Below are 25,133 nucleotides of genomic sequence, written 5' to 3'. Positions count from 1 at the left end.
ATCAGAGAATAGAGGAAAGGGACTAAGGAGGGAGCAGGGGAGAGAAAGGGGAAGTGCTGGGGAATGATACCAGCAAAATGATAGTCATATTGTGTGCATGTACGAATACATAACAACAGATCCCATCATTATGTACAACTGTAATGCACCAATAAAAATGTGGGGAAAAAAAAACTTTCAGGCAGATGGACCCACAGGCAGTTAGTACTGCCCCAATTTAGTTAAGAAAATCTTGAGAGCTAAAGACGTCCTCAGAGGTACAGGGAGTTGGTGACAGGCACACCCATGTGTAAAGCAAGATAAATGCATGTGATAAGATATCTTACAAACCAGGAAAAGCAGCACAAGGACACGTGAGCTTGGTCATGTAATTCCTTCTTTCTGAGCTTTGGTTCTTCCAGGTATGAATTTTGTGAGAAAGGGGAACTCTTGTGTCCTTTCCACGTACCCATCCCCTTGCGCGCAACCTTACCCTCGCCCTTGGTGGATGCAGTGCTCTTAGTCGGAGTAAATGAATGAATGAATGAATGAATGAGCAAGTGAGTGAAGAATGACTGAGTAGCACAATAGTGACTCTGTGCTGCAGATCAGGGTAATTAGCACGGGCATTGCTGTCACCTCTGTCCAAACACACCACACCTTACAGACAGACCGTATGTAATAGTCTATATTCCTTCAAAATTTTTTCATAGGCTCACTCCAGGGGTGAGCTCATAATGTACCAAGCATTCCTTCTGAATGTGTACAGATTTCGTATTTACTTTCTGATCTTAACTGAGAGGGCATAACAGACATACCAGAGATGGGAACCTATGGCCTTGGCCCTTGTTTAGTTTCTGGGTCAGAAATAAGCAGCCCCTGCCAGAGTGAGCCAGCCCCAAAGTAGAAGAGACAAGCTTTCTATAATGAAGCAATGACACATCCCTCTTCAAGTTGAACTCCTCTTGTTGCCATAGAAAATGCTAGAGACCAAATGTTGGTTAAAAAAATGTCAATTCTTTTTAAAATATTTAGAAGTATAAGAGGGAAAGACCATAAAGGATATGCCAAAATATCAATGATTAACTCTAGCACAGGTCTTAATTTTTCCTCCTTTATATTTTCAATATTTGCAGACATTTCCAAGGTGAACGAGTATTATTTTTTGCAAAAAAAAATAATAATTTTTAAAATCTGGATGTTTTAAAACTTTCCACCCTAATATCCTTCAGGTTAGGGGAGGTTTCTTTCTCACACATGCTCAGCTCTTGGCTGGAAATAACTTGAGCAGGTTTGAAGTCAGTCATTGGTATTGTTGCTGGTGCTGTTCTGTTGTGAAAATTGCTCAATGCTGTAGGCACTCCACCAGCATGCAACAGCTGGGCTCCAGAAAGGGAGAGCTAAATCACACTACATCATTTAAACAGCATGTAGTACAAGGAATTGGTTATGTAGGTACCGGAGCATCAAACAAGCCAAAAAGGAACACTGGGTAACTCAGTTGCAAGAAGTAGCTCTCATGCTTAGAGCTGGGGAACAAAAAGAAGAGAGGGAACTGCAGAGTTCAGGAACTCGGCACAGTCCTGGGGAGTTGGGGCTCTAGCACCGGGAAACAGGGCAAGGAGCTGCTGTTGAAAGCTCTGATTGCTGCAGAGACTGTTTCTAGAAATGCTAAAAGAGACAGCCACTGCTGGCTCACAGGACATGGAGAAAGAAAGGGAAGGAAGTGTCTTCCTCTCACTGTCCAGTCTCACCCTCTAGCGCCTCCTGTTGACAGAATCAAATAGAAAGGTCTCTGGCAAAGGATTCTGGGAAATAGTTATGGAGAATAGAGAGGCAGATTTGTACCCAAGGGCAACAAGGAACAAAGTCAGCTTTCGGGGGTGGGAAGTGATTTTGTAAGTGGTAGCCAACCATGTTTTTCCCTTGTACTTCCTCTCCCAAACCTTTCCTTTGAACAGCCGCCGATATTCCAGATTCTCCAATAGCTCATTGATAGTTCCTTCATAAATGTCACTAGCAGTATCAATATGGGACTGAGCCTGGGACTGTGTGAAGGGCTGGGACTTAAGGGCAATTCATTTGGGTACATTGTACCAGCTGGATAAAGTGGTACACGGGTGAGCTTTATTCTCATGAACTGGACCCCAAAATAATAAGAATAACATCTTCAATCAAATGGAGCTGTGATTATTAATAGAACTTCTAATTTTCTGAACAACCATGTAACCTTTACTGAACTCAGAAATGTCTCACACCTAATAGGAAATGTTTTCCTGACCCTTAATAAGTGTCTCACTGATACAAAGTTGGATGTGTGAGAAAGTTTCAGACTCATCCAGTGAACGTGTAGAATAAGTCTGACCAAATCCTGTGTCCTATACATTAAAGTTTTAGCTACTTGCTGTTTTGTCTGGAAAGTTCATTTAAAAAAAAAAAAAGCCACAGGTGCAATCATTGTCTTCATAAGTACTGACATTGAAAATTATTTGTTCAGAAAAGATTAAAGCTCAGATTCTTCAAAAATAAACTTGGTTTTGGGGTCAGGAGACCTCATTTGAATCCTGACTTCCCTCCATACAAGTGTTTATCTTTAGATACTTTTGTGCCTCTGCTTGCTCATTTGTATGAGATAATAGATTAAAGTTGTGAGCACCAAATGAAATGAACAGCACAAAGGGACAAGAAAAAGACACATGGTCATTATTATTCTTGCAAGTAGTAGTCAGTTGTAATGATTTACAGCATTAAGTCTGGAGCCATGAGATCCGGCTTTGATTCCTGACTCTTTCACTTTAAATCTTTTCAATCTTGGACAAGGGGGGAGTCATCTCTCGGTTTTAGTTCCCTCAACTGTAAAATGCGTTGGTGCCCACTACACTCAGAAGTTTCTGAGAGTAATAAAGGAGGTAGCATGTGTAGGGCACTGAGCAGAATCCCTGGCACATTGCATGCACTTGATAAATATTAGCTGCTATTGCTATTGTTGCCTTTATTATATTATCATGATTATCCTCACCTTTTAAGGAACCATATACACATGTACAAGATGCATGATGGTTAAAATATTTAAAGTATCATCACCTTCTTTTTTCTATATTTAGTTTCATTGGATCTTGTGAATAGACTATTTGGATTTGTGGTAAATTTTTACTACAAAGCCAAGAGCCACATTTTGGCTAGTCGGCCTGGGCCCTCAAGCTAAGGAACAGTAGCTCCAGATACACATTCATGCATTCCATGTGGGGTATGCGTGGTTTTATTGGTGTTCTAGAACTGATTCCTCTTTCTCTGGAAATCTTTGTTTTTAAATCACACGATTCCCCCAACACCCTTGGAAAATCAAATGATTGTGTTTCTATGGCAGAGAAAATCAACAACATGAGTTGATGGCCAAAGTCCACTGTCTTTCCTTTTGATATAGGAAAATGGGTCAGAAAGTGGGTCTTGTTTAAAATAAACTTTTTTATTGACCATAGAGGTATGACAGCCGAAGCATCCCAACTTATATTTATAAAAACTATTATTTTGTGAACAAAACTATATTCTTTGAGGGAAAGTAGATATTGTGCAAAGTATTGATTTATATGTTCTCCCAGGAAATATCCTGTGCTAAGCCCTGTGCAGCAGGGCTTAGCACAGGATATTTCACCAGAGAAGTGGGTTATCCCACCACCAAATGTCTTACACATGTCATGCTAGAGGATGGGAAATCCCACTCTCCTAAAATTACCAACTACTTTTAAAGAAATCATTTCACCTTGACAAATATTGGATCAAATACTGTGGCTTTTTCAACCAATGCATAAAGTAAATCAAGTCCTCAATGGGTGACAAGAACACTTGAGCCCTCCACTCCTTTTTCCTCTCACTGCCTCTGTGATGAGAACATAGCTTCCCATACCAGCTCTGCTCTTGGACCTGTGGAATTAGGTCCCTAGTACCCAACACTCAGTTCTCCAGAACCCATGATGAACCATGCATAAAAATAACAAGTTATTGCTGGATGCAGTGGCTCATGCCTGTAATCCTAGCACCTTAGGAGGCTGAGGGAGGAGGATTGTAAATTCAAAGCCAGCCTCAGCAAAAGCGAGGCACTAAGCAAGTCAGTGAGACTCTGTCTCTAAATAAAATACAAAATAGGGCTGGGGATGTAGCTCAGTGGTTGAGTACCCCTGAGTTCAATCCCTGGTACCAAAAAAAAAAAAAAAAAGTCATGCTTCTGGAGTGCTTACTAACTGTAAGGCATTATCCTAATTGTTCCTGTATGAACTCATTTGATCCTGACATCTCTTTAAGGGAGGTGCTATCTCCATCTTTGGAGCCAACTGATATTAAAACAAGCTGATGTACATACTCTGTCCAAGTATCCAGATTGCATGGTCACAATGATTGCAGTCCCATCACCTGTACTCTACGTGATCCGTATTCTGAAGGACCCTCAGTTTACAGCCAGATCTTGTCAAGAAGATTGGCATGACCCCTATGCAGCAGGGCATGGTGACTTGCAGAGCATCTGTGTTTTGTAGAACTGGGTTTCGTTGTGGTTGAAGTTTTGTTTGTTTTTTACTCATCCACACCCTCCCATGGCCTCCTGCGCTTCTGATAACGTACCAAATACAAGCTCCTCTAATTAGAATTGTTTGTATGTTCTGTCATCTCTACCAGGCACTGCTTGCCAGAAGGAGCAGTTGTGAGTCCCCTACGCCCAGCACAGCATACAGATGAATGAAGGCACATGGCAGGAAGAAAGCACTATGACCCACCCATGCAGGCACCTACTCTCATGAGTGTCCTGACTCCTCACTAGTGGGGTGGTAAAGGCAAGGTTCTCCATCCCTCTTACCTTCGTTCTGTTCCACCAATGAGCAGAAAATGACTGTGAGCATCCATTCCTGCTGATGTCTGGTTATTGATGACCACAGGAATTCTCTGGAGGCCGTAACAGCCGTTCCCAGAAATCTTCTATAGCACAGTGGTGCTCCCATCTTAGAGATTCCCTTATGAGAATATGGAGGCCAGGATGGTTCCTGGGCTTATTTCAACCAGACCCTCTGTCTCTAATAGGTGTGCGTCAAGATTTTGAATAGAGAAATAGGCAAAAAAGCAGAAAGCTTTCCCCTTTTGTAGCTTAACAGGATATGCTGCAGGATTCCCAAGAGAGTGGACAGTCTTCATTGTGCTGTCACCATGCGTCATATTCATCTCTGTGCTGTCATTGGTTTGCAAGTGTTATTCGATGACCATAATGTCAGCAAGTTGGAGGTTCACAGGGCTTCACGCCAAGGAGGGTCCCGGTTCCCAGCTGCAGGCACACAGACCTCTGTGATGTGCAGGATCATTGGCCATCCATAGATAGTAAGTGATGTCAGTGGAGCTGGAGATTTTCTTGGCCTTATAAATTCAAAACTCATGAAGCTCAGTTTCACACCAGGAGGCTGCTTTGTAGTCCTGAAAAAGACGGCAGAATTTTGAAAGATGTGGAAGGTATTAGAAAAATATAAATTACTCTTGAGTTGAGCCTTGATCAAGAGGTATGAATTATATTTTCTTATTAAAAAATAGGTCTCTCTGGTAGCAAATAAGGGCCAAGGAAAGTTCTCCATGCCTCAATTCAGAGGCCAAACCAGAGACAATTCATGCACCTGATCAGACATAATGATACCCTGTGTGTCTTTTTCAGCTTTAGATTTAATACTCTGAGTTGCTTCAATTAAGTGTGCATTTTCAACAGTTCTATCAGTTATCAAAGTTCATCCATTGAAACTACATGCGTTTGTGGATTTTAGTAAATTTTCAGAGTTGTGCAACCATCATCATAATGTCATTTTAGGATAAAACATTCCATCACCCTGGGGCAACCCTCACATCCATCAGCCACTCTCTATCCCTGATTTAATCCCCACCCTCACCACCCAGCCCTGGGTGACCAATCATCCACTTTCTGTTTATTAAAGCCTGCATTTTTATAGCCTAGATATTGCCTTTGTGTTCCTAGTAATTAGAATCATGTGACAAAGCTTGTCCTCAACAGTTGTAATTTTTAAGAATATTTATTTTCTTCCTGTGTCACTGAGCGCCCCCTCCCGCACCCAGCACCTGTCTTTCAGCACCACCTCCAAAGGCGTGGCCATTCTTCTTCATTTAACAAGTTTTAGTTAAGGACTTGCTATGTGCCACAGGCTGGGTCAGCTCTTGGGGTCATCAGTGAACAAAGCCAAGCTGACTCCCTATAGAGGGAGTCAAAACAATAAGCAGAGGCAGCAAGGCACAGAAGTCAACAGTCCCCATGGGAAAAGATGCTAAGTTCTGTGGGAAGGAGACAGTAGAGCAGGGGAGGGGTGTTTGCCAGGCAGGGATCGGGATGTCCAAAAGTGCATCCGCTGGAAGTTAAGGTGTGTGCAAAATTGACAAGGGTGAGGGAAGGGTCTAAGAGATGAGCAATGAAGGGACCGAAAAACTGGTCACGTGCCACCTGGTGGGTAATACAGATGACAGGTTTGAGGTAAAGGGCTTGGAAAAGCTGAAATGGAGAGAGAAGACAGAGGCAAAAGAGGCAGGTCCTAGGCACTGGGGCAAGGTTTTGAGCAGCAGAGTGACATGAGCTGAGTTATATCCTACCAGGACTATCCTACCAGGACTACCACACTGAAGAGGAACAAGAGCAGACATAGAGGGCCTTCCAGACGCTATTTAAGAAACTACTGGTTGTCAGCCAGAGGCAATGGTTCTCAACCTTGACTGCACACTGGACTCGCCTGGCAGCTTTACGAAACTGGCATGGGTTACAAAACACTAATCAGTCTGGTGTGCAGCCTGGGCACTTGGGTTTTTCAAACTTATCCAGGTGATTTTTTTTTTTAAGCCTAATCCATTTTTTTTTTTTTTTTTTTGGTGCTATCACAAAGCACCTTTATTATGAACATAAAATTTTTTGGTTTATGAGGCTAAAAATTCCAAGAGCATGGTGCCAGCATCTGATGAGAACATGTGTCAGTCCATGGAGGAAGGTGAAAGGGTGAGAGAGACAGATGACAGAAGAGAGGGCCAAACTCAAGTCAGTCAGGAAGCCACACCCACAGTAACTGATGACAGTATTCATCCAGTCATTCATCTCTCGATGACCTAGTCACCTCCACCTCTTAACTTGGCTGCAGTGGGTATTAGATCTCCAACACAAGAACTTTGAGGGACTTAAAGCAGAGGGCATCTCTGTCACAAGGAGTGGGGAGACTGTGTAGACATTAGTCTCAAGAAATACCATGCTCTTCAGTACTTGGTGAGGTAGACCTACACCATGGCTGAGAAGGAGATAACCAGTAAGAAGCTCAAGAGCCACCAGAGCTAAAATTAGGTTGACTTTACCCTTTCCTTGAGATTTTTATACATTTTATACATAAGGAGAGTGAACTTGACTGTCACATTCTAGGTTCAAATCTTGAACATAGATAATTTTTTAAATTTTATTTATTTATTTTAATTAGGTAGATATGACAGCAGAATGCATTTTGATTCATTGTACCCAATTGCAGCACAACTTTTCATTTCTCTGGTTGTACACGATGTAGCTTTGCATCATAGGTGCAATCACACATGTACCTAAGGTAATGATGTCCATCTCATCCCACCATCTTTCCTGCTCCCATGCCTTCTCTCCACCCCTCCCTCCCCCTTGCCCAAAGTTTCTCCATTTTTCCCATGCTCTTACCCCACATTATGGATCAGCATGCAATTATCAGAACATTTGGCCTTTGGTTTTGGGGAATTGGCTTACTTTGCTTAGCATGATAGTCTCCAACTCCATCCATTACCTGCAAATGCCATGCTTTTATTCTCTTTTAATGCTGATTAATATTCCATTGTGTATATATATCACAGTTTCTTTATCCATTCATCCACTGAAGGGCATCTAGGTTGCTTCCACAGTTTAACTATTATGAATTGAGCTGCTATGATCATTGATGTGGCTGGTTTACTATTTTTATGCTGATTTTAAGTCCTTTGAGTATAGACCCAGGAGAGGGATAGCTGGGTCAAATGGTGGTTCCATTCCCAGTTTTTCAAGGAGTCTCCATACTGCTTTCCAGATTGGCTGCCCCAATTTGCAGTCCCACCAGCAGTGTACAAGTGTGCCTTTTTCCCCACATCCTCGCCAACACTTATTGTTGTTTGTATTCTTCTTAGCTGCCATTCTGACTGGAGTGAGATGAAATCTTAAAGTAATTTTTGATTTGCATTTCCTGGTGATTTTGATGTACAGCCCATGTTGAGGCTTCATGTTTTGGGCCTCTAAGCAGTCCCACTAGTCTGGTTGTACAGTTAGGAAAGAAAGCGTCCCAGATGACCCCAGCTGCTCATTGGCAAAGCTGTGCCTAGAGGCAGACAGAGGTCTCACTGCCAAAGTGGTGGCAGGGCTGGAGCTGCAGACAGTGCACAAACTGAGATGGCACTGGCAGGAGTCCATCTAGACCCTCAGACCTTGAGGTGATCCCATTCTTTAGCTGGATTCAAACACGAGCCTCTGAATGAGAGCAGACTCTCTCCTTGCACAGACGTGGGCAGAATACAGGGGTAAGACTTGAACCGCAGGAAGTGGTATGCAATTCACTCAACAAGCAGTGTTTCAGGATAATCATGACTGTGTGTCAGGCCTTGTGCAAGGAACTGTAATTTAAAAACAGTAACAATAAGGCCTAAACATCCTTGCCCAGGCCAAATGGCTCCAAGTAAAGACCATATAATATTTCAAAATGTGTTCTTTGTGGGAAGGCTTTAAATAAGCTGTGGGGGGAGGGGGGGATCCTTTGGTCGCATATCTGAGCTTTTGGCATTTGTAATTCTAGGGAATGAATAGAACATTATTGTGTTGCCTCGGCACAAGAACAGCAGGGGGGAAAAAAAGATGCTTGGAGATGTGAGCCGAACATGAATCAGCAATCTCGTTCTATTGTTCAGAAAATAATCACCACGCTGAGAGTATGGAATTTAAGAATCATGCAGAAGTGCCCTCCCCCCACCCCCAGCAGGGAACAGACACTGGCTAAAGCATGGCATTTTGTTTTTTTGGCTTCCTGAATTGAAAGGAATGTTTAAAGAAAAAAAAAACTTGGAGAGGATTTGGGGAAAGCTAATTTGTAAATATGGAAAATACAGCCCATAAGAAATGGAAGATGATTCAGACCCCGTGTTGGCAAGCTCGCAGAGGTGGCATGTCAGGGGCGTGTTGATTCATTCTCATGAGCAGGAAGCAGAGCTGTCCTAACTTCGATATTTAAGAAATGTTTCTTAAGTTCCTATTATGGGCTGATCACAGTGCTCAATCGTGGGGAAAGGAAGGAGAGTAGTTCCTACCATTTGAAGATCTTCTAATTTGTGGCAATGGATAGCAGGACACCCAAACTCTAAAGTGGTTATTCTTTTTTTTTTTTTTTTTGGTACCAGGGATTAAAATTGGGGCACCCAACCGCTGAGCCACATCCTCAACTCTATTTTGTATTTTATTTAGAGATAGGGTTTCACTGAGTTGCTTAGCATCTTGCTTTTGCTGAGGCTGGCTTTGAACTTGAGATCCTCCTGCCTCAGCCTCCCGAGCTGCTAGGATTACAGGCAAGCTCCACTGTGCCTGGTTTAAAGTGGTCATTCTTAAAACATGTCTGGGAAGCATTACCTGGAGGGCTGTGGCAACGCAGACTGCTGGAGCCCACTCTTGGGGACCCTACTTTGAGAACCCTGCTCTAAGGAAGTGAATTAAGGTGGGGAGATGAGGAGCATGAGTGTGAATGAACAAGTGTACAAGTCCACTAAGAGGTGTGACTGTGATTTGCTGGTGCTCTTGCACATGCCCCTTTGTGAACCTGTTCTTCTGCACAACAATATGTATTGCATAACCACACTGGTGACAATTTGGCCACCAGGCAAGGAACGGTTGTAAGAGGCAGGGGAAGAGGGTTCTCTGTATGACTAAGAAAACCAAATAGGACACAATATAGGAGGGTCATGTCTGGAGAATCCAAAATCCAAGAGTAGGCATGTGGGCTCATGGCAGCACAGCAAGTGGCTTTAGTGATCAAAGGATGAGCACTTGTCCCCACACTCATCCTCATGCTCAAGTGCTTCCCATGAGCAGAGCTCTCCAGAGAATGCTCTGTGCCCTGGAAGTGATGGGCAGAGCTCCTTGGCTGAGTCAGCCATGAATTCCCTCTCTGAGAAGTGAGGACCACTCTTCCTGCAGTCGCAGTGGTTTTGCCCCACGCTTCCAAGTAAGCAGAGTGCAAAGCCCATTCTCCAAAATGCAAAAACCCCACACACATCATGTCTCATTGTCACTTTATTACTATAGGACCTAAATATCCCAAATTCAGGAGTACCCACATAAAACACACATGGTCTTCAGAGGCAGGAATATTCCACCAACAGAACCAGGTGCCTCAGCCAAGGTGAGCACTGCTGTGCTGAATGTGATCTAGAGAAGGCCAGGCCTGTGCTGGGCAGGATGGAAAGGCAGGGATGTCATCTAACCAGGATGGCTCCCCAGTTTCTTTAGCATCTTGTTATATGGTTAAGGCTGGTGACTCTCAACACACAGTCCCTGGAAGTGTAGCCAGATGACATGGGGACTTGTTAGAAGTGCAGACTTCTCCCATACCCCTGAAATAACTGAATCAGAAACTCCAGGGTGCAACCCAGCAATCTGTTTTAATCAGCCTTCCAGGTGTTCACCAGGTGTTTGAGGGCCATTAGTTCAGCCCAAGCTGAAGGTAACTAGAGGCAGCTCACTGCTACCTGTAAGTCAGAAACAGACCAGGATGGGAATGCAGGCCACCTGCCGTTCATCCCTCTCCTGAGGTCCCCACACAAGGACTCTGGCTTGTTTGACAGAGCTTATGCTCATTTGTTTGATTTTCACTTAAGAACTTAAAACGTTTGATATTCGGCCAGCTTCTCAGCCATCTTTGGCACTCCTGTGGCTTCCAGTGACAGTGTGACTTGCTGTGTCCCCCTTCTTCACTGCCCTTACATCTGTGTCATTTTACCTCCCAGATTTTTCATCACATCCTACCCATGTGGTAGGGGCTCAGGAAACTATCCAGTGATTACCAAACCTGACTTATTCCCAGGTCTGTCTTAAATCCTTAGACTTCACTCTGTCTCCTACTTACTCTCTACTCTGTATCAGTAAGGCAGACTCATTTAGTAGTATAAAACTGACAGGTCAAATTATGTGATCAAGATCTCAGAGGGAGGGCTGAGTGAAGAGGGTGCAGATCATACCCTGGGACTTTTCACCAATTTCTAAATAAGTGATAGCCATAATTCCCAAACTTGGCACTAAGGTACTCTGCCACAGTAAATCTATAGGAATACAGTGCAATATTTGTAGTTTTTGAGAGAAGCATAGCAATAGCTGTCAGATGCTATGCAAGTACTACTGCCAGGCTGTTTATATTGAACTGTTTAGTAAACAGTGCATTTAAGTATTTATTTTGATCTGGGGTCACTGTGAAAAAAAATCATTGAAACACTAAGAGTGTGAGGCACAGAACATGAGGAATCTCTGTGTGATAGCATCACTGTCCCCAGGTATATTTTAACTATATACTTTCTGACAGGTTTAGGTATTCAGATAAGCACTTCTACAAAAACACACATTCTAAATTTAACTTAAATGCCAGGGGGAAAACTTACAGAAAATTACAACAACATGCATCTTTTAGGGGCTCCTTTCCTTTCCCACCTTCCTACCCAGATGTACCCATTCCATCTCCCTTAACCAAGGATTCTGTGATTTTTTGAGAAATAACCTAAATTCCCACTTAATGTCCCAGCTCTTTATCATGAGTTAAACATAATGGATTAAATCCTCCAGGTATGAACTAATGATTGCTCTGGTCCATTCCTAAAAATGATCCTGAAAACAGATCGCTGAAAGACAAGACTCCGAGTGCACGTGTCAGATTGTGCACATGACATTTCTACAGGAAACCAGTGAATTTGCTGATAAAGTTGGCCAAATGGACTGTTACCAAGCAGCTCCCAACAAGAACTTAACAAACAGGGAAGTGGAGACTGCAACGTTCAGAAGTCTATTTCTGTAGGAACATTGCAATGTCACTCCCCTCCTCTGCTCACCATTTAGCATTTTAGTAAAAAGGGATGTCTGTATTCGTTGGGAGAAACTTATTTTCATTTTCCAAGATATTTAAGGGCAAAGTTGTCTTTACAACACCCTTTACAAAGATTACCATTCTTATACCAGAGTTGAAAATCTGCAAATTCCTCACTGCAGATACCAAAAGCTGCAGACCCTGACCTCAGACTGGGAGACGCCTGCTCCTTGGGACAAAAATTGAATATTTATTTATTTCTGTAGATGATACTGCTATCCAGCAGTCAAGGAGTCGACTTTTCTTATGAAGCTGTCCAGGATTGATGGAGCGAGTGGGCGGTTTGTTAGTGTCTTATTCATCATTAAACACTTTTAAAAAAATCAATAATTCATTTGCTTCAGTGCAAATGTTTTATTTTCACATTCTTGTTTGTTGTTTTTCGTGCATGTGTCTCAGTGAGTCACCTAACCACAATTATAGATGCAGGCATCTGGCGGTTCTGCGTGGTACATCTCATTCCTCAGGAATTATTTAATTACCACGACGCGATGAATGCGTTTCCAGGCCTTTCATCTCACGCGCGCGCACATGTACAGGCGCGCACCACAGGTGCACACGCGCGCACATGCGCACATACGTGCGCGCACGCGCACCCTCAATCAAGCTTTCCTCAGGTTGGGCACGAACGGCTACCCTGCTCTCCAGCAGGTGTCAGCAGAGGAGTGCACGGTGCTCCGGCCAACGGGGTGTCTGCTGAAGCGGTTGCGCCTGCTGCGTCAGACCTTCCTCAAATCACCTATCTGCTTTCCACCTGAGGCTCGCCCCCATTTCTTAGATGCGTTCAGAGATGTTAAGTTAGCTGTAGAGAACAGCAGCCACCAAGAAAATGTACTAGGAACCCAGCACGGGCGATGATTGAGCCTTTTAGAGTTGGTCTCATAAAACTTTTATTGGCTGATTTCTCCTTGACTTTTCTACCACTGCATTAGTTGGTTAAAAGAAGTGCTCTGTTTTATTCCAGGTGGTGATAAGTTAGAGTAGCAGATGATTTTGGATTTATAGGGTGGTGTTCGTTGTAAAGCCCACTCTGACCCCAAGTATCCTGTCCCTTCCACTGCTGAAACCTAGTCCTGAAAGTGGAAACAGGACTTTGCTCAGGCTGTGTCCCCGGAATCCAGTACCTAAGGGTGGACGAGCACCACCACGTATCAAGTGCCCTTACTCTGTTGACTCCAACACATTCCCCTTTGAGGTAGATGATCGTATCCCCACGTTAGGAATGCATCTCTTGATTGTTAATATCCCTTGTCATTCTGTTAGTAAGTGACAGGGCCTATGGTCTTTTCAACATGCCATGGTGACTTTGCCTGCTGAAGAGATGGAATGAGAGATGAGAAGAAAAAAACAGAAGGAAGGGGACAATGGTTGGTCCAGACAAAGGTTAAAATGAAAAGTAGAAATGCACCCGGGAATTAGATGATTGGACATAAATTAGAAAGGGGGGGGGGGGCAGAAGTAAAGGCTAATCATTTTAATAAGAACAACAACAACAAAATTAGCCACAGCAAATTAAGCTCACTTTCAACCACAGAACCTGGTTGTATTGTTTCCCTCCCTGAAGGCAAAAACGCTTATAGTGACTGCTAAAAAATCTGAAATGAAAATTATAGCTTTGCCTTTCAAGAGTCATTTGCTGATGTCTGCTGTGTGGGGCTTGAGTCTCCTGCCTCTTTCCCAGCAAAGGAATTCTGACTTTGCCTTCTGGCAAAGAGGTGATCCACCGAGATTAACACCTAGGCAGAAGGATCGGCAGAGCTTGTACTGTATTTGCACATCTTCGTTAACTTTCCTGGAGCCTAATAGTCCTTTTTAACCAGCTCCCATCCCATATCTACCTATGCTGGCTTTTAAAATATTTTTCTCTTACTGAATTTTTGGTACTATACTTCTAAATGAGGAGTTTTATATGAATCATAAAAGGTGGATCACAGCATGGTATGATTTGAATACATCTTGCCTCTCTGTGCTCTGATATTTGAGTTCCTAACTTCTTCCTATCATCATAAATTCAGCCATAACATTCACTGGGTCCTGGATTCACTATTAAAATGCAAAGGTCTTGTGGAAAGACAAACTAGTGCTGCCTTTAGGACGCTTATAGAGTTGGGGACAAATTCATTATTGTGTCCAAGCTTCCATACTCTGCACAATAAGGTTAAGTGAACATAAAAGTTAACCTTGAAAGAGAAAAAAATTTTCATAAAAGGCCAAATAGGTCAAATTCAGTGTCAAAAGAAGAAAATGGCAAGGAAGGAAGAAGTTCCACCTCCCTTTTATCTTGGTGACAGTGGTGTCCAGGGAGGTGGACTTCTGTGCTGTCTATGAGTCTTTAAGCCACCAAAGTCACCTTAAATGTTTCTTAGATAGGTTTTTCATCATCCAGGACATTCTACATGAGATATCGCTCTTAACATGGAGCTGCCCACATTTGCTGTGGACCTCCATCTGTCCAGCCCATGTGGCCTTCCCATTTTTAGCAGCAGCCTCAACTCACCAAGAGTTGTGGGGGGCTGGTATCTTCCGAGATCCTTCCACCTGTTTCCTAAGCGTTAATAATAATTTAAACTGAAACTTTTCAGTTTCAGAGGACTCAATAACAACCTTTCCATCACTTCTATCTTTAAAAATATATCAGAAATAGTGGGGCGCAGTGGCACATGCCTATAACCCCAGTGACTTGGGAGGCTGAGGCAGAAGGATCACAAGTTCAAAGCCAGCCTCAGCAACTTAGTGAGGCTCTAAGTAACTCAGTGAAACCTTGTCTCTAAATAAAATACAAAAAAAAAAAAGGGCTAGGGATGTGGCTCAGTGGTCAGGTGCCCCCTGAGTTCAATCCCCAGTAACCCTCCAAAAAAAAATCAAAAATGTGTTTCTGAGAGGTCCACTCTTCCAAGGGGAATGAGTTTTACTTCCAGGACATGAACTGAAAGAGGATGAAACTGACAAAGCTCAGCCTGCATGAGCCTCAGCACTAACCCTTAGCACGTGGTATCTGTGACTTGTATTTTTAGCTGCTCCTGCCTGGCCAGCTTGTAAAATGAATTGTAAATTCCTTGAGGGCACAGAGCCTCCCTTCTTAGCCTATCTGCCTCCTCAGAGTTCAGACCAGAGGTAAAATGCTCACAGCACATTCAACACCATGCCTTACTACCTCTACCTACTAAATGTCCTGAATCTCTGGCCCTCTGACCTCTTCTACAGTCACCACCTAAGTTCTAGCCCCTTCCCCTCCTCCAGACCTGCCATAGCACCTGACTTTTCACCCAGCACCTATAGTGAAGCTCTAGAACTTCAAATGGGATCATATTTCTTCTCTGCTTTACTCCCTGCATGATGTAAGGAGTAACCGGGTTCTCTGCATGCACCGGCTCCTTGCCTGTGAAGTAGTTCATGTGCCTAGAAGCACAGCATGAGAACAGAGGGTTAAGTCACAACCTGGGGAGAGGCCTGTTCCAAAGGAGAGCCATCAGGTCCTAGGTCACGTGACTCAGAAGCCTTCCCGGACAGGCCCAGGCCCAGGTAGGAGATCCTCTCCTTCCCTCCTGCCTTCTCTACTCTGAAGAGAGAAAGAAGGGGAAACCTGTACACTTTTGGCCTTTTTTTTGTGTGTGTGTGTGTGTGTGTGTGTGTGTGAGAGAGAGAGAGAGAGACAGAGAGAGAGAGAGAGAGTCTCTCCGTCTATTAGACTAGAAGCTCCTGGTGGACAGACTGAGCGTCATCTTTAAACACAACCTGGGGCATGGCCTAAGCAGAGCAGGCCTCTAGGACAGCCTCTCAACCGACTGACTGGGCAAAAGAATGACCTGCGTGCAAGAGGTATTTTTCACTTGAGCAGCAACCACCCCAGAGAATCAATGGAATGGCATTTCTCCCTCAACTGGTGCCAAACTGTCAGGGCTGCTGAAAGACTTTGAAGGGCCCTGATATGCATGCAAACCTTCACTGGGTGTAATTGAAAACTCTCCCCTAAGAAATTAAAATATTCTTAGTCAATCAAATAAGAATAGTGATACAGGGCTGGAGTTTTAGCTCAGTGGCAGAGCACTTGCCTAGCATGTGTGAAGCACTGGGTTTGATCCTTAACACAGCAAAAAAAAATAAAATAAAGGTATGCTATCCATCTACAACTACAAAAAATATTTTTAAAAAAGACATTGACTCTTAAAAAAAAATAGTGATACAACATGCCAGAACCTTTGGAACACCATGAAGTGGTTCTAAGAGGAAAGCTTATAGCTATGAGTACCTACATAAGAAAAATTGGAAAGATCCCAAATAAACAACCTAATGATGCATCTCAAGAACCTTGAAAAAATAAGAACAAACCAATTCCAAAAACAGCAGAAAGAAGGAAATAATTAAAATCAGAGCTGAAATCCATGAAACCAAGAATTTTTAAAAATAGAAAGGATCCAAGAATTTTAAAAAATAATAGAAAGGAACAATGAAATGATGATTTGATTCTTGGAAAAGTTAAATAAGATCTATAAACCCTACCCAATCAATAAATGGGCCAAGGAACTGAACAGACACTTCTCAGGAGAGAATATACAATCAATAAATATATGAAAAAATGTTCAACATCGTTAGCAATTAGAGAAATGCAAATCAACCACTCAAGATTTCATCTTGCTCCAGTCAGAATAGCAATCATCAAGAATACAGGCAACAAGAAATGTGGGTGAGGATGTGGGGGAAAAGGCACACTCATTCATTGCTAGTGGGACTGCAAATTGGTTCAACCACTCTGGAAAGCAGTATGGAGATTCCTTTGAAAACTTGGAATGGGAGCGGAGGCGGCAGAGGCAGCGTGGCTGGTGAGCAGCGGGCTGTGGTGTTGGCCTTTTGGGGCTGAGGAGGGTGCAAGGGACAGAAATGAGACCCTGGGCCAGGGGAGGGGGGGGCGGGCGCGGAGGCAGCTCAACAGGCCCCGCGGCTTCAGCGGCACCACCTGATTCCAACTATCCCGGAACCTGCACCCAGCTGGTCGTCCAGGGCTGCGGGCCAGTCCCCCTGGCCAGTCAGACCTTGCACTCGGGAGTGACCCCAGGTCCCGCCTCAGTTTCCCAGGGTGGCGGGGTTGCGCTGCTAGCCATGGCAGCTCCACTTTGATGTGTGCCAGGCACTTAACTTGTGCGCTTCCATGCTGGGACTGCACAGAGAGGTGCAGCGCCCTGCTCAAAGTCACACTGCTGGGACATGGTGGGATGGGCTTCCAACACCTGCGCAGGCCTGCACCCCTTCCTTTCCTCCAGTCCTTCTCCCGGCAGTGCTTCCAGCTGGTCCCCTTGAGTCCTGGTGGGGCTGCCAAGGGTGTCTCTGGGACCCACTCTGAAATTGGATGCAGCATGGTATGTGAGTTCACTGGGACAGGCTTTTTTCGTGTCTTTTGTCCAATTCCCAGAAGGTCTTCCACCCCTAAACTATCTATTGGCCCTGTGTGAGAGGGCAGAGGCGGGCTTAGAATGACCCTTGTACGCCAGGGGTAGGGGTCACTAGCCCAACAAAATTGGAATACTGGAGCCAAGGTCTTGCCTCAGGCAAAGGAAAGTTTGATTCCCCTTGAAGCACCGATTCTAGTCTGGAACAGTTGGTTGTCAACCCCAGAACCAAGGCTCCTCTCCTTGGTGTTGGACGTTTATCAAGCCCACTTTGATACTGAACAGTGAGGTTCCTGAACAACAGAGCCTGCCTACACACATAAGTGAAAGTGGGTTTGATACTTTCACTTACATGTAGAAGAGAAATAAAGGGAGACAATATATGGAAAAAAAAAAAAAAAACTTGGAATGGAACCACTATTTGACCCAGCTATCTCATTCCTTGGTTTATACCCAAAGGACTTAAAACAACATACTACAGTGACACAGCCACACCAATGTTTATAGTGGCACAGTTCACAACAGCTAAATGATGGAACCAACCCAGATACCCTTCAGTAGATGAATGAATAGGGAAACTGGTGTGTGTGTGTGTGTGTGTGTATATATATATATATATATATATATATATATATATATATATATATATATGCACAATGGTATTACTCAGCATTAGAAGAAAACAAAATCATGGCATTTGCAGTAAATGGACAGAGTTGAAGAATATTATGCTAAGTGAGTTAGCCAGTCCCCAAAACTAAAGGCCGAATGTTTTCTTTTATATGATGCTGACTCATAATGGGGATGCAGCGGGAAGGACACTGGAAGAATGGAGGAACTTTAGATAGAGAAAAGGGAAGGGAAGGGAGGGGGCATGGGAGTAGGAAAGATGGTGGAATGAAATGGACATCATTACCCTAAGTACATGTATGAAGACGCAAATGGTGTGAATCTACTTTGTGCACGACCACAGAAGAAAAATTTTGCTCTATTTGTATAATATGAATTGAATTGCATATATATGTGATAGAATATATCATATATAACAAATTAGAATAAATAAATAATTTAATTTTTAAAAAAAATTGATAAGCCATTAGCCAAAGTAACCAAAAGAAAGAGAGAGACCCAAATTAATAAGATTACAGATGGCAAAAGAAGAAATGACCACAGGCATCAAGGATATCCAGAGAATCATTGGGGATTCTTTTGAAAATTTGTATTTCTATAAATTGGAAAACCTAGAAAAAATATATACATTTCTAGTTACACATGACCTGACAAAATTAAATCAAGAGGATACAGAAAACCTAGACAGACCAGTAACTAGCAATGAGCTAGAAGCAGTAATAAAAAGCCTTTCAACAAAGAAAAGCCCAGGACTAGATGGATCTTCCCCATCAAAATTCTACCAGAACTTTAAATATTAATGCCAATGTTCCTCATGAAATAAACATGAGGATGAAGCACTTCCAATTTTTTTTTTCTATAAAGCAGTATCTCCCTTATACCGAAATCAGATAAGGACACATGGAAGAAAGAAAACTACAGACCAGCATCCCTCGTGAACTTATATGCAAAAATCTTTAAAACATTAACAAATTGTATTTGACAACATATTAAAAAAATTGTACATCATGACCAATTTGGTTTTATTCCAGGGCTGCAAAGATAGTTCAACATATGCAAATCAATAAATGTAATTCACCACATAAATAGGATTAAGGACAAAAATTACACATTCATCTCAATAGATGCAGAGAAAGTCTTCAACAAAATTCAGCACCCAATCATGATAAAAACATTGAAAAAAACTAGGGACAGAAGGAAACTACCTCAATATCATAAAAGCTATATATGACAAACACAAAGTCAACATCATAGTGAATGGGGGAAAACTGAAAACATTTCCTTTCAAAAATATGGAAAACATCCACTCTCACCATTCACATTCAATAAAGTACTGAAAATTCTAGCCAGAGCAATTATGCAAGAGACGAAATAAAAGAGATAAAAAATAAGAAAGTAAGAAGACAAATTCTCACTGTTTGCAGATGGTATGACCCTCTACAAAAAGCTCCACCAAAAGACAGCTAAGAGCTAATAAACAAATTAAGCAAAATAGCAGGTTATAAAATCAAGATAGAAAAATCCATCACCTTCCTATATACCAATAATGCATCTGCTGAAAAAGAAATCAGAAAAACAATTTCATTCACAATAGCCTCAAAATATACCTAGGAGTAGATCTAACCAAGGAGATGAACAACAGGCTCTGTAATAAAAATTACAGAACAGTAAACAAAGATATTGAAAAAGACCCAAGAAGATGGCGAGGTCACTTATGTTCATGGATAGGCAGAATTAATATTGTTAAAGTAGCCAAATGACCAAAAGCAATATATACATTCAGTACAATCCCCATCAAAACGCCAATGACGTTCTTCACAGAACTAAAGGTTCAAAGAAAAAAAAAAAAAAGTCCTGAAATTCATTTGGAAGAACAAAAGACCCAGAATAGCCAAAGCAATTCTAAGCCAAAAAATCAACACTGGAGGAATTACAACACCTGACTTTAAATATATGGAACTATAGTAACAAAAACTGTGTGAACTCATTTAAGGAAAACAGTACTAAGTAATATTAAACACTAAATAATATTCAATGCCAAAGTACTATAGTAATAGTATACATTAATGCTATCATCATAGTAATGCTACTGCTATAATATTGTAACAGAAATACCAAAGTGGTTGAGGGATGATAATACTAAATAGGAAAATTAGTACTAAGTTTTGTGGTGCTGACATTAACTTTAAAATGTCAATAAGATTTTTCTCCTGTTCCTGGATTCTTTCTGCTTCACAGACAATACTTTTCTGTAGTATGTATGCCTACTTAATTGGAGTGTGGAAAATAAATTCTTGAGTTGATAATATAGCAATAACTGCAATTTTGTAGTCCAACTTTGAGATGATGAAAAGAATACAAACTCTTCTGACACATTCGTATTAATGTTGTATTTTAATCCAGGGGCTAAATTCTTTTGGTTGCAGTTGACAGAAGCATGACTTGAATTGGATTATATGAAAAGGAGATCATTTTGCTCAGGGTGTGACCAGAGAAGAGTTGAGTAGCCAGACCCTTAGAGGAGCAGAAGCGGACAGAGTTGGGTCTCGGGGGGAATGGAAACCGAGGGTCTGGGCCACAGCATTCCCTTTCCACCTCAGGGTCTCTGAAGTCAGGTTGATCCTCTTTCACCTTCAGATGGACTTTTTCCAGGTGGCTGAGAGACATGGACCCAAAGAATCTTAGGGTTTTAACTTCTGATGAATTCTTTCTGTGGAAAGGAGATGAGTATCTCTTTACCTCCCCTGGCTTCTTCCTACTCTTCTTCCCTTCTTCTCTCTCTTCTTCCCTTCCTCTCTCCAAATATCCTGAAGAGGTATCTTATTAGCTTACTTCAGGTCTTGAACCAGTTTGGCCAGAGGTGGGGCACTGGACTGGCCCAGCTTGAGCAGAGCTCATTATCTCCAGAACATTCTGGAGCACGTCATGTGAAAACATGGCAGCTCCCCGCGTCTGAAGGGGGCCGCTAACGGCTGCACAGTTTATAAGAAAAGCAACACAGTTCAGACATGCAGCACCGCTGGGGTGACCTGTGTTCTCACTGGAGGACATCTCCACACCTGGTCCCTCTCCCTCAAAACCCAGCTGGACTGTGGAATCAGGATGGGCAGAGACTTGGGGCTGGTGAACTTTGAAAAGCTGATTAGGAGCAAGAATGCTTTTTCCTAATAGTTAATAATAATCTTCTTGTTCTATCAGATGCCAATTCGGGTGGCTTGCATCATGCCGTATCAACTTCATTTGTTTTATTTTATTCAATTATCCATCACATAGTTGTGGAGTGCCCATTTTGTATCTGATACTCCGCTTGATATGAAAGATATACAAATGAGAAGGGCAGGACTGGTCATGAAGAGATTATAGTGTAGTGGGAAAGGCAGCCATGTAAGCCTATAATTTCCACTGGGTGTGGCAAGAACTATGATGGTGTATGACTTCATTGCTTAGTATTAAATGTAGAGTTAGAATGAATGGTCATCTATAAATCTGCACTGTGAACATAGTTCATATACTTCCTCTTCCCCAACATTGAGATGGTTCTTCCTCTTCCCCAACATTGAGATTGTTCTTCCTCTTCTGATGGTTTTCCTGTGCCCAGTACATTATAGTCCACCCAGCATTTTCACTCACATACATTTTTTTCAATCTTTTTTTGGATAGCAGGGATCAAACCCAGGGGCACTTAGCCACTGAGCCACATCCCCATCCCTTTTTTGTATTTTATTTAGAGACAAATTTTCACTGAGTTGCTTAGGGCCTCACTAAGTTGCTGAGGCTGCTTTAAACTCATGATCCTCCTGCCTCAGCCTCCCAAGCTGCTGGGATGACAGGCATGTGCCACCACACCCAGACCCTCACTCACATCCTCTCTAAAACTCAGAAACAAATCAGAACAAGATATATTCTGTGCTTGTATAATTATGTCCAAATGGATCCCACTGTCACATATAACTAAAAAGAACTAATAAAAACAATTTAAAAAATTCAAACATCATCCTTCTGAAATAAGTGAAGCATGCATTACTTTCCTTGTTTTCCACCAAGGAAATGGAGATTCCAGTGCTTTGAAATGACTTGTCATGATCCCAAAGCTAGTACATGACAGCATTGACCCTGAAGCCCATGCCCGGGGCTTCAGGGCTATTCCAAAGCCAACATGCTGCCACTGGTCTCCACGTGACACAGAATACTCTCCAGAAAAAAAAATAAGAACCCATTTCTGATCTGTCCCCAGCAATAATATGCTGAAGGACACCGACCTGTTCATCAGCCACCTGTGTCCGTCTGTGTGCATCATTCAACCCTCACCCCTTGGTCATTGTGCCACTGGGCATTGACACCTGCTGGGCCTCCTTCCCCAGTCTGAGGGCCAGACTGCCTATTGCTCATGGATCTTATTAATGAAGTATCGAGGGGGAGGAGGGAGCTCTGACTGGAGAAAAGTCTTAAATGGGCAGATGAGGGATTTGGTTCTGTAGAACAGGGCATCTAAGGTTTAAAGAGCACATGAATCACCTGGGATCTTGTCTAAATGCAGAATCTGATTAAGGTGGTTCTAACAAACTAGCAGCTGATGCTGAAATGCTGATCCTCGGACCAGCATCTTTGAGAAGCAAAGATCTACATTAAGGATGCTAATACATCTTCGCCTAATTCTTGCCAGGGAAAGAGCCAACCAGTGGGCTGGAAACTTTCTTAAAAACCTGAGATGGAAGAATGTGACTTGGAAAAGATATATATTACTTTATTAACATGTTTACAGAAGGAACCCTGAGATTAAAAACAAAGAGGTTTTGTCAACATACACGTCCCATGGCCCAGTTAGACTTCAGTTTCCCCAACTCTGAGTGTGACAAATCTTGCCTCAAGGTTAATAATGCATATAATGTTTGAAACAAAAACATGATTGGGAAAAAGCAAATTATAACCTGTGGTACTTTTTTCTTGTATTTTCTCTTTGTAGGAGATGTCAGTGAAAAGAAGGATCCAGAATGATTACTAACCTATGACTCCCAACAGTATGACAGGTATCTATATGTTCTTTCTTAATTTTTTTTTGTGTGTGTGTGTGTCTCCATTTTTGTTTCACCTAAAGTATGGGGTTCCTAAAGACTAACCTGAGAGTCTTAGCAACAATTCGGGTTTTTTTGAGGGGGGTGGGCAGTACTGGGGCTTAAACTCAGGGGCACTCAACCATTGAGCCACATCCCCAGCCCTATTTTGTATTTTATTTAGAGTCAGGGTCTCACTGAGTTGCTTAGTGCCTTGCTTTTGCTGAGGCTGGCTTTGAACTCACAATCCTCCTGCCTCAGCCTCCGAAGCCTATGGAATTACAGGTGTGTGCCACCACACCCAGCTCTTAGCAACAATTCTTTCCAAATAAACAAGTATTATTAATCCCAGTGAATACATCCCTACAAAATGTGCTTCCATTTTCTTCAGGAATTATGAGATACATCATTACCAGAAAGATGATGGAGAGGAAATGATAACTCTCAATGAAATGTTGGTTTTTAAGCCATCCTAAGGTCACCATCACACTGGATGTGCTTACTCTTTACAGCCATTCAGATCCCTAGGATAAATGGCTCTGCATCCTTAGTGATCACAGAGTACATGTGTCTTCTCAAAGTCAGCTGTTCATTCCACCAAGCAGTCAGAATGGAAAATGATTAGAGCACAAGTGAGCCATAAAACTTAGCAACAGCACAAATTCTTTATGCAGCATAGAGCAGAGATAAAGGCCCCAAGGTCAAGAGGAATAATACCAACAATTACCAAGGTTGGGTGTAAGGAAGATAAACAGAACTGGAGAACTTGGGTTCTCCATGAAAGAGAACCCCCCCCCTACTCTGAGCAAACGCTGAAAAGCAGGAATGAAGCCCAGTGTATGTCCAGTGACTTGGGATTTTCAAGAGAAATTGGAAATCTAGATTTTAAGTGAAATATTCTAATTTTTAAATGTTAGCAATTAACTTATAAAAGCATTGAAGACTCATGGTCCAGCCATCCAGCTACTCAGGAGGCCAAGGCAGAGGGATGACAAATTCAAGGCTAGCCAGGGAGACTTTGCTTCAAAATAAAAATTTTAGAAGGGCTTGGAATGTAGCTGAGTGATACAGCACTTGCCTAACACGAGCAAGCCCCTGGTTCAATCCCCAGCTCACACGCGTGTGCGCATACACACACACACACACACACACACACACACACACATACAAAAGGTGGAGTGTTGGGGAGAAAAGGTTACAAACTGGAATCAAACCATTTATGACTTTGTATACCTTCCAGACTAAACCTCAAACCTGGGACTTTCCTTTTTGTTACCAGGACAGCAGTGCAGATACCTATAAACCTCTGCATGTTAGAGATGCAGCCTGGCTTTTGATAATCTATCCATGTCACTTCCTCACCCTGGGATAAACTAAATGAAAGCACAATTCCTCTTAAAAAGTCTATTCTCTTTAGACCTTAAAAAGGCATACATATATTGATGGTCGAGTATAATATTTATTTTTAAAGTGAACCCTGGCTTGGAGGCTGAGGCAGGAGGATTGCAAGTTCGAAGCCAGCCTCAGCAACTTTCCGAGATCTTCTCTCAAAAAAATAAAAAAGGGCTGGGAATGTGGCTCAGTGGTTAAACACCCCTGGTTTAATCCCCAGTACCAAAATTAAAAAAAAAAAAAAAAAAAAAAACTAAAGCAACCAAAAGTTTCTACTCAGCCTTCTGAAGATTTGGAAGACTCCCAGTGACCATAAGCATTCTCTCTCCCAGCATTATTGCCCTACCTCTCTACCCACCTGTGCTTGAGTTCCTGATATAGCAAAAAGATAGGGTGCCTGGGAAAATCAGAATGATTCACACCTGTAAGAAATGAGAATTTCAGAATCATGTCTCATCATCTCCTCTTACTTCACATCAGCAAATACCAAAACCTACCCACTCCTGTTTCTGTTCTTCTGCTAACAAGGTCAA

General features: G+C 42.4%; 1 protein-coding gene across 3 annotated transcripts in view; it reads left to right on the top strand.

Moving 5' to 3' along the window:
• The window catches only part of Thrb (thyroid hormone receptor beta), a 372,625-nt gene that overhangs the window by 244,050 nt on the left and 103,442 nt on the right, over positions 1-25,133 (top strand). For all 3 annotated transcript variants that reach the window (XM_071619528.1, XM_071619521.1, XM_027923190.2), the window contains exon 3: positions 23,121-23,184. In XM_071619528.1, the coding sequence (XP_071475629.1) occupies positions 23,163-23,184 (22 nt within the window). In that variant the 5' untranslated portion in view covers positions 23,121-23,162. The remainder of the gene's footprint in view (positions 1-23,120; positions 23,185-25,133) is intronic.

The sequence above is a fragment of the Marmota flaviventris genome, chromosome 1 (genome assembly GCF_047511675.1).
Source record: "Marmota flaviventris isolate mMarFla1 chromosome 1, mMarFla1.hap1, whole genome shotgun sequence".
NCBI classification, from domain to species: Eukaryota; Metazoa; Chordata; class Mammalia; order Rodentia; family Sciuridae; genus Marmota; species Marmota flaviventris.
This window is presented reverse-complemented; position numbering and strand designations above follow the sequence as displayed.